Raw genomic sequence first — 10,924 nt, forward strand, 5'->3', positions numbered from 1 at the left:
CGTTTAACTGTGCAAACCGTGTCTCAGTTGAAGTGCCTCATTGTATAAACTAGGAAACGTCCTTTCAATCGATGAATCAGAGGATCGTAAAGATTACTCACTATTATTATTATTATAAATATGTGGTCCTTATTTTACTGTTACTCGTTGCCTCAAAATTTTGAATTTACATGCATTTTTGCTGATGATACAAGCGACACATTGCGTGCTGTCTTTGACAGATCAGAGGAGGAGGGTGGACAGGAGGGATTCGCCAGCGGTAGTTTACTCAGGCTAACTGATATCGCATGTAATTCAAGGAGTGAACTTCGAATCGTACACGCCCAAGGGCAGTGGTCTCGGGAACACAGCTCCAAGTTGCGGCGCAGACACAGAAATTAATGTATCTTTTTCACTAGCTTTTTTGGAACGGGAAAGGATCCACAATGCAATGTATACAAAGACAACGTAAAAGGAGTAGGTCCGAAACGTTAGTTCACGAAGCTCATAGCAAGAGAGCAATCCGTCACAACGCCAGTCTTCTTGGTAAGATGATTAACGTGGACAGTTACCAACCTATACGAAAGTCGTAACTTCGGTATCCAGTTCCTGCAGATGATCATGTCAAGCGTCTTTACACTATCTTTGTGGGGGTTTATAGTGAGATCTAAATAACTGTCTGTTCAAGAAACGGATGCAGATTTTGCTCCTCTTCACTGGATGATATATTCTTATCGTACATTTAGTTCCATCTGTCTCTCCTTTTTTATTGAATGCACACACACGACAGAGATTATTTCAAAGTGGAATGCTGAAGAGAGTGCTCTGAATGTCTAAACAGAAGACCTTAAGATGTCTCTCTCTCTTTCTCTCTCTCTCTCTCTCTCTCTCTCTCTCTCTTCTGCCCTCTTTCTACCTTATGAAAGGCATGGAGGGAGATCCAGACCTCAAGTTTCTACTGACTGGTGGGGACCTCCTCAAAGTTCGCTCTCGCTCATGGAAGAAGACACGATTTTACAAGCTACAGGAGGACTGCAAGACTATGTGGCATGAATCACAGAAGAAACTGAGGTCCGCAAAGAACTGTGAGTCCTGCCTCAGCATCCACTCCACATGTGTGTAAGATAAGCCGTTACCCCAGCTCATGTGAGGTGGTGCGTGTTGAGGTTAACCATTTGCTTTCAAATGTGGCGGCGTCCCACACTCCTGCTTTTATCATGCATGTAACCGTGGTCTCATGGTGTGCGTGTGTGTGTGTTTCAGTGTGCTTCTGCATGCCCACATTGCTTATATTATTCATGGCATGTCCAAAGTTCAATGAGTCATATGAGAAATGTTATTATGTATGGACCGTCATCCGTGGTATGGTAATCCATCAGTAGGAAAACATCACAGCCCGACCTTTTTTGATTTTACTAATGGCTGCAAAAGTACAAACCTGTAGCAAGACCAGTTACAGAATTTTCTTTTATAAAACCATAAATCAGGTTGAGCAAAACAACACGATAATATCACTGTGATAGCATTTTTATTGATTTGAGATTTGTGACTAGAACATTGCACTTTTTTTCATAAGCTCTTTGCATGACTGGTATCTATTCTATACTCTAAATGAAAAACATGTAGTTCAAGTTCTTAAGACCTGCAAAACGTATCTCTGACAAATTATGTTAGACTTCATTCACCTGCAAATATTTGGGATAAAGTGAACTCTACAAGCACAGATGACTCTTGTTGTCTTTTATTGCATCAGAGCAAAGTCCACAAAAAAATTCCAGAACTGCTGAGGCAATATTACTAACTCTCTGTAGTAATATAAGTGCAATAATAAAAGGCTGATCATAGCGTACGTGGGAATGAACCCAAATATTTTGAAATCAGTATTATGACATTGCTGTTAGTGTTGTAACTAACTGTTAATTGTCTTTCCCCGGCTCAGTCACCCTTGAAGACATTGCTGCAGTACGAGCTGGCAGGCAAACCGAAGGCCTGAGAAAGTACACAGATGAAGCTGTGGAAGGCAGAGCCTTCTCCATTTTGTTTAAGGGCCGTCGTAAGAATCTGGACCTGATTGCAAGCTCAGAGGAAGAAGCTAAGCTTTGGGTCTCAAGCCTGGAGAAGGTCATCGGCAACATGAACAACCTTAACCGTCAGCAGAAATCTGAACAGTATCCTTGTGAATGAGTGACATGCCTTAGGCTTAAAATATGTTACTTTAGAGTAGTACATGATATCAAACACAATGTTGTGTGTTGTCCTTACATCACTGATTTAGCTGGATCTACAATTGTATGCTTAAAGCTGACAAAAACCGTGACAACAAGATGAGTCATAAAGAGCTGAAGAGTTTCCTTCATCACATCAATATCGAAGTAGATGATGATTATGCCAAGATGCTGTTTGAGGTAACACTGTCTCTCCATTCCATCTTTCACTTCCATTGACCAATATTTGGTCAAAGGTCACTCTTACTTCCTTTCATGCTTCTCAATGGTCACCAGTTGGATGAAAGACAAAAATATCTCTGCCTGTCTTGATAGCTGCCTATATAGCAAATGAATCACTGACTGTGTGTGTCTCCTCACAGAAATGTGACCAATCAAAATGTGGATACTTGGATGGAAAGGAAATAGAGCATTTCTATGAAATCCTGACTCAAAGAGAAGAGATTGATGTCATCTATGCAGCGTATGCTAAGACAAATGGACTGATGAGCGCTCAAAACCTGCTAGATTTCCTTCTCAGTGAACAGAGAGAAACAGTGACCCTGAATGAAGCCATTAGTATCATAGAGAAATGCGAGCTTGACGAATCAGGTGAGCACAGCACACACCCATACACTTGGGTGAGTCATTACTAAGTTCAACACCACTCAGTCAGTGTAGCCAATTGAAGGTAAACATTAGTGTGTACTCAAATGGTGTGCCAACCTAAGACAGTTGTGTGTAATGTATGTAAATAAGACTGGGAAATAGATCCAACTGCAATCAACACTGATATGCTTTCTAGCAGTCCAAAGTAGCAGGTCTTTAATGGTGTGGTGTTTTAGCCAGTTCTTTCAAGCTTTATAATGGAAAGTTGAGACTCCCATAGATAAAGACCATACACAGCAAGCGTATTTGTCTTTTCTAGAGTCATAACAAGTCTATGTTTTTGATCTTTGCAGCCAAAGAGAAGAAACTGATGACAAAAGATGGCTTCCTAATGTATCTGCACAAACCAGAGAGCATGGTCTTTAACCCTGCTCATAATAAAGTGTATCAGGACATGTCTCAGCCCCTCAATCATTATTTTATCTCCTCCTCCCATAACACTTACTTAATGCAGGATCAGCTCAAAGGTCCCAGCAGCACCGAGGCCTACATACGGTACATATGTTCCACACACTGTCTGAACACAAAAACTTATTTGTTGATCTGTAAATTCATCTGTATCATCAAATGCTCAACATATAGCAGCAGATATTGTACACACTCATAGGTAAATAAGTCAGTCAAATGAATTCTGTCAAGGACTGCTCAAACATCATTGGTAAACGCATATGTGTGAGACCTAGATGCTGAAGTCAAAATTTTGGTGTGTATAGCAACATCTAATATGCACTCTAATATATACCTTCAGAGCTCTTATGAAGAGTTGCCGCTGTGTGGAGCTTGACTGCTGGGATGGATCAGACAGTGAGCCGGTGATTTACCACGGCTACACACTCACCTCCAAGATCCTTTTCAAAGATGCCATCAAAGCCATCAAGGAATACGCCTTCAAGGTACAGTCAGCTATAGTGAACCTCATGGACCAAGCTGTTCGCAAGTGGCTTCAAGGAGATGTGTACATTAATGCGCAGATATGAACATGGTAACCTTAAATGAACTCTAAAGAGATTTAGAGAGAATCTGACAAGGCAGAAGTGCTTTAAGCAAGACTCTTTTACTTCCTATCAGACATCTGAGTACCCAGTGATCTTGTCTCTGGAGAATCACTGCAGTGTGGAGCAGCAGAAATTGATGGCCTATCACATGATCTCTATCCTGGGCAGTGCATTGGTCACTAAGCCACTGGGTGACAAGATGCCAACATGCTTCCCCTCTCCTGAGGTGAGTGATTAGGGAACGCAGAAAACAAAATAATTTCAGTGCAATGTTCAAATATAATTGAGCCAAAGATAATGTGCTGTTTTCCTCTTGCAAAACCTTGGAACGCTACATATTTGGAATTCTGTTAGGCAACAGAGGCAGCCAGCATTACAGAAAACTTGGATTTAAGACAACCAAGTGCCACAAATGAGCGTTACACTTTAGCTATTATTTCATGTGCTTTCAGGATGTACTGGCATAAATAGCATTTCCACGTCTAGGATGGTTGCGGTTTCTGTGGTAAGATAATAGCTGTTTGATGTGTAGTTTAACTCAGTCTAGGCTCTGGAAATCTAGGAGGAATTTTTTCTTTGCCTGTCTGAACAGGAGTCCATTTCATGGCAGAATTCTTGGTGGTATGTGTGGAATGCATGCAGCTGGTGCCCATTTCACATCACAAAAGTTCTGCATCTGGGAATGTCTCAAGTTGCTTAATGCTTAGTATACCAGCTGTGCTAAACGCACTGAACCATAAAGTTCAAATGTCATATAGGACACTTTAACATTTTATCCCATGTTTACTGACAATACAGGATTACCTTATACTGCCACTTTGGCCTTGTAATATTGTGTTTGAAAGAGGTGTTCTCTATGTTCAGTTAAAATTAAGAGATGAGCCATATTCTAATATGAAGTATTGAAATATTATCCTAAATGACTATGGGGATGTTTTGACTCATGGGAATAGGCAATTATGTGTTGTGTAACACTGTTTTCTTCACTTTCCCCCTTCCAAGGCGTGGTCCTGTTTGGTCTCAGCCACAGTCAGCTGTGTGTCTTGTCCCTGACCTTATTTTAGGGACCCTTTAATACAAAAAGTGTATAAACCTTTGTTAACTTATTTACAACAAGGTTACTTGATATTTATTTCAACGTTAGGCAATTTCCCATCAAGAAAATGTTATTCCAAAAGTCATTGTATATAAAGGCTTAAATACATGAATTACTCTGCAAAATCCTTCTCTTATTTGCAGTACGCAGACAGAGGATTGGTGGTTCTATTTGATCAAGTAAACAAATCAGGGAGGAGATTAATTGGAAGGGACTGCCTTACAGTTTAAATAATATGATGAAATCACCTGCAGAAACACAATTCAGACATTTCCTTAAGATGCAGATGCGAAGTTATGGTCAAAACAAATGGAGAATTTTTGTCGCTTCTAACTGGTCATTTTAACTTGAATCTAATTTGTGTGCATGTCAGGAGCTGAAGGGACGATTCCTCATCAAAGGGAAGAGACTGAACAAACTAGAAGCTATTTTCTCCCCTGAGGCCCAAGGAGAGGGAGATGAGAGTGTCACAGAGGAGGAGGAGTCCGCTGATGAGGAGGCTGAGGACAAAAATGAAGACAAGCCAAAGGTAGGAGAGTGTCGAGCCCACTTACTCAAAGACAAAACATCCACAAGTTGTCTCCTGACGCCTAATGAGAAATGCATATTACACTATCACTTTGCGTATTAAGAATGTATGTTGAGAAGATACTACACTGAATATTTGAAATTTAAATGTCTTTTATATACAGAAATCAAAGAAGCTGAAACTGGCAAAGGAACTCTCTGACATTGTGATCTACTGCAAAAGTGTTCACTTCCATGGTTTTGAAGATGCACAAAAGAGCCTTTCCTTTTACGAAATGTCCTCCTTCAAAGAGGGCAAAGCCGTGAAACTCGCGGAAGAGTCAGGTGAGCAATGGACACAATTTGTAATGGAAGGAATTCCAATCAAAACAAGTTTACAGCAGAGCCTAAACAGAACATAATATTATGGAAAACTTCGGAAAATTGAACTGAAAAGTTTATTTAACGCAACTCTGATCAAAAGTCCTGCCTGAGTATCAGATTTGGTTTGTTTTTTTTTCTGTTGCAGCAAATGATTACATTCGTCACAATGTGGACAAACTTAGCAGGATCTATCCAGCAGGGTTGAGGACAGACTCTTCTAATTATAACCCAGTGCCTTTATGGAATGGAGGCTGTCAGATTGGTATGTCATGTCATTTGCCAACTATAACAGTATGGTGCACTCATCTCCTACACTTTCATTAAATATTTTAGGTTTATTGCATTCTGCATTCAATTCAATATCCTCAACATATAGAATCAGGTCAGTTCTACAGAGCTTTATAAATTGTATTGGAATGTCAGAATTGATGCCCGTTTGTAGTAGTGTATTACAGAAGATCCCTCTGAATGACCTTGGAACTATATCTGTTCCCTTGGTTGCTCTAGTGGCCCTGAACTTTCAGACTCCGTGTTCAGAGATGGATTTGAACCAGGGACGGTTCCTGCAGAATGGTATGAGTGGGTACATCCTTAAGCCAGCATACTTAAGGAATGCAGAGTCAGAGTTTGACCCCATCACCCTCACCAGAGGAGAGTGGCTGCAGCACAAAGTGCTTCACATCATGGTAAGGGCCTCTAATTCTTTTAAAACTGCACCAGAAGTACTGGCATGTCAACATAACAGCAAAAATAGGGGCTGTAAAGGATGAACAACTGTATCTGTGTGTTTGCATTGCTAGGTGATCTCAGCTCAGCAGCTACCTAAAATGAATAAGAAGAAGTCATCCATTGTGGACCCCCTGGTTAGAGTGGAGATATTCGGTGTGCCAGCAGATGTGTCAGAGAAAGAAACTGAACACATTGAGAATAATGGTACATTTTCATTCTCTCAGATCAAAACCGTGCTCTCGTGTTCACCACGTTCAGCTTTTACTGTGAACAGGATCATATGTCACATACACCATTCAAACAACTTATTGTCTCTTTTCCAAAGGGTTCAATCCCACGTGGAACGAGAACTTCCAGTTTGACGTGTATGTACCAGATCTTGCACTGGTGCGCTTTGTGGTGGAGGACCACGACTCCACATCAGACAATGAATTTATTGGACAGTACACACTCCCCTTCAAGAGTCTGCAGAATGGTCAGTAACGTGTTGCCCAATCGATACATGGCCTGTGTGTCTATTTTCTTAAATTATAATTCATTGGTACGGTATTTAACTTTGCATATAACAATACAGTTCAGTGAACTTTACAAATGATCAACATTTAAAAAGATTTAAAAAGAGATGCTTCTTTAAAATACTGAAAAAAAGCATCAAAGGAGTGACAAGAATGATATAAATGAAGATACTTAATACTACAACATAATACCACTAACAGCTAAATACTGTCAGCACCTGACAGAGCTCCTTCGTATTTGTCAAAGTCACAATGTGTAGTTGAGGTTATGATATTTGAATATGACTATACAGTTAATTACAGGTCTGTTGAGTGTAAGTAGACTATACATGTAAATTAGTACAGACAGCCCTTTATAGAATAATTTCAGTATTTCATAGAGCTGCATTATGGCTTTCTGACTGACTAGGGCTTTTCTCTTTGCTCATCCAGGGTATCGCCACGTGCCATTACTAAACAAGAACGGAGATATCCTCCCAGCAGCTGGACTTTTCATTCACATCATGGCCCTGGATGCTGAATAACTCACATCTACACGAAGCTTCAATCCAAAGTATTTATCTTGTCCAAAGCACATCAGATGACTCGTTGCCATAGACACTCCAGAACGTCACTGCCGGACCACTTCAGTCAAAATCTCTTCTCAGTTCTCATTAGATAGGGGGAAACTCTTTAAGAGAAAATGAATCAGGCCACAGCTGTAAAATATTCTAGTCAACATACTTTCATATAACATTATTTTCTTTGTCATTACTCTTCCTATTTTTTGTTCTCAATACATTCTTATAACAACTCTGGAAATAACTTCACTGTCTGACAAGCGTGCATCAATTGATGTGAAATGAAACAAAAAAAAAAATCAATACTTTTTTCCATCTTATCCTAAAATATTTGACTCAGTATACATATATCATTATGGTATACCTTTATATATTTCTCTCGTTTGTATTTACATTTTCTAGTATTTGATGTCGTATCAGGACAGAGAGAACCTGTTTAACAAATTTGCACAATGGTCTATCATGTCAAATACCTGAATCTCCATTAAAATCAATATTGCTTTTCATTGTATTTTATCAATAGTCAGCTGCTTCATTGTGAAATGAACAAACAATAAATATGTAAGTTATTTCAATATTTGCACTTGGTTTCTGATTATCATGTCACTGAAACTATTCAGAATCAACATTGAGCCTAATATACGTATAAAAAACTATTGAGTAGCACCCTTCTATTAAAGCTACGCAAGCATGCAATGCATGCATGCAATCATATCTCCATGACAGATCCTCTGAAGTCTATACCATCAAATGAACTAGGACACCAAACTAATTTAATGCAAATATCATTTGCTCTGCATTAGATTTTAATGATGACAGTCAAGGCTGGATTGTTTTGGTACATCCTACTGGGCTTCTTACAGGGATGACTGTGAGTATGGATATTTAGCCTGTTTGTCTGTGTTTTGGTTGCTTTCCGATGATAAGATGACCTTTCCATTAGACATTCACATCACAACACATTTCGATGGTGGCCAGATGTTTCCTGTAGTAAAGCCACTGCAGAGGAAGACGGCTTGTGCTCAGAGAGCTCCGCTGTACCAACAGGCGTTCAGGAATCTCAGAGGAAAGCATCTGTCTGTCATGTGAGGAACACTGTCCCACTGTCCTATGCACTGATGCCACCTTGTGACAAGTCTGAGCAATTATACCATCTCTGGGGAACACATGACAGACATGGCATCTGACTTCAAGTCTGCAGCTCAAAAAGGTCTATTTAATAAGAAACAGAGTCAATGCATGTCAATCCAACAGCTCTTCCTACATATGCAGATACATGCATGGACACACATACACATGGTTTAATGATAGTTTTGACTGAATCATGAAAAAATGAAGATGGGGTAAGATTGAACATGCTCAGCTTTAAGGAAATATTGTTTCTGAACGTGGTTTGAAAAAGGACTTCCACATTTGATGGCAGTGTGTTATGATGAGGAGAAAGCATAAATCCAAAGTGTACTGAAATAAAAGGGAATAACATTTGTTTTCTTAAAAAGGTGCTTTAATATAACATGTCATAGTCTGGAAGAAACTGCAACAAATCATGGATAATTTCACCTTAAAACATACTGCAACCACAGTGCAGTGACAGCCCTCTAACTGGCTTTCTGACCAGAATAAATCTGATGACCTCTTGCCTTTAGATGTTATGTATTTATACAGTGCCATGGCAATGCAGGGGGAAAAAAAGGTGTTAACAAAAAACATAGTTCTCCTCTTGATGAACTGTTATGCTTGCAACAGAGCAACCATACTTGTTGGAAACATAACAATTCTGTCCATGAGCGACATAACAAACTAACTTTCAAGAAATCTGATTAAAAATCACAACATGGTGACACTGTGCAGAAAAACAAGGGAGATTGATTTGAGTGTGTGTGTGTGTGTTGGGGGGGGAAAGGAGGTTTAGTGAATTAAGGCTTACAACTAAATAAATTTTTCCTGTGAGCTCGAAATATTCACCTGCATTACATCATGGCTACTACCATTTAAAGTCATCAGAGGCCTTGAGCCTTTAGATGGGCTTTACTGCACCTTGACAAGAAAAAAAAAAACACAATAAAACAGCAGCAGCAGCAAGATAATATAGGTATGCAACAATTCAAACCAAATACTGACAAAATACCGACAGGATAGCACAAGATATTCTCTCTTTTTGATAGAGATAAAGAGACAGATGGGAGAGGTAGTGCAAGGGAGTCATATGAGAGATTGGGGGGAAAAACTGAAAGAGTGAGAGAGAGAGAGAGAGAGAGAGAGCAAAGAGATAGCATAAAAGAAAGGACCAGTGGTGGCTAGCTGTGAAAGAGGTGTGGCGTTTAGGACCCAAAGAAGAGGAGGAGGAGAAAAAAAGGGCGCAGGGTTATTGCCTCTATGACAGCAACGGGTCAGGTCACCTGGCCGCTGCTCTTCTCAGCTTAGGCACTGTGGTGAGGGAGAGTTCACACAGCCTGCAGAGACCAATACTGTAATCTGACTCTGCACCGTTCTTCAGTCCGTACGGGCTCTGCACACAAGCCCACATGAGGGCTGTTCTAAGCTTCTTTTGACAGTAGACACAGACTCTGCTCAGAAACAGCCCTAGGCTATCTCATCTGAAGAGCTCCATGCTACGCACCGCCAGAAAAAAATCATACCTAGTTCTGCTCAGTTTTGAACTTCTCACAGTCGATGACACGATCCAGCGGTCATGGACGCGCTGATCTTTTGTATGTTCTGAACAGTTCTGTAGCACCCCTAGCATCAGCCCTGAACGACATTTATCCAAAAGTCAACAGTTTTGGTACTCCCTGTGGTGTTTTCGGGTCCTGTACTCTCTACAAGGTTGTCCTCTTTAGTGTACTGTATGATAGCAGCAGAGGGGTATGGTTAAAAACGCTCGAAACAAAAATTAGAGCCCATACAGATGGCTCACATGAGCCTTTTTTTTTCTTCATGAAATCACACTCTATGCATACAAAACAGAAGTATTTTAAAAATCGTAATGGAACACATTTGCGATCATCCGTTTTGGCGTGTTGACTGACCGGTGGACGTCGCTGAAAATCATGAGACTGAAATAAAAGGGAAATAAATGCTTTGTTTAAGTTATTTCACCAAAGGTAAACGCTTGTTTATAAAACTAAATATGCTGCCTAAAAAAAAAAAAAGACAACATCAAAATCCAACTATTTCACAAAAAAGAAAACTACCATGTACGGGAGGCAAAAAGTGGAGTCCAGACCAAACTCAAGCATCTGTAGTGTACCTTTAAAGTCGCACTGCTGTAGGACTGCTAATGTTC

At 40.0% G+C, this 10,924-nt stretch overlaps 1 protein-coding gene across 3 annotated transcripts; it reads left to right on the forward strand.

Moving 5' to 3' along the window:
• The first annotated feature begins 425 nt into the window (after positions 1-425).
• Positions 426-7,602, forward strand: plcd1b (phospholipase C, delta 1b). 3 transcript variants are annotated; one of them, XM_030773481.1, is made up of 15 exons: positions 426-525; positions 906-1,064; positions 1,919-2,147; positions 2,255-2,384; positions 2,567-2,795; positions 3,146-3,347; positions 3,601-3,745; positions 3,921-4,073; positions 5,317-5,472; positions 5,636-5,795; positions 5,980-6,096; positions 6,342-6,520; positions 6,635-6,767; positions 6,889-7,038; positions 7,511-7,602. In XM_030773481.1, the coding sequence occupies exons 1-15, from the start codon at positions 426-428 to the stop codon at positions 7,600-7,602; spliced, it is 2,334 nt and encodes a 777-aa protein (XP_030629341.1). The 3 variants fall into 3 exon arrangements, with proteins under 3 accessions (XP_030629341.1, XP_030629342.1, XP_030629343.1); XM_030773482.1 differs by having other exon boundaries at positions 5,645-5,795; XM_030773483.1 differs by having other exon boundaries at positions 5,648-5,795.
• The last annotated feature ends 3,322 nt before the right edge of the window (positions 7,603-10,924 follow it).

This window comes from Chanos chanos, chromosome 5, assembly GCF_902362185.1.
Source record: "Chanos chanos chromosome 5, fChaCha1.1, whole genome shotgun sequence".
In the NCBI taxonomy this organism is placed as follows: Eukaryota; Metazoa; Chordata; class Actinopteri; order Gonorynchiformes; family Chanidae; genus Chanos; species Chanos chanos.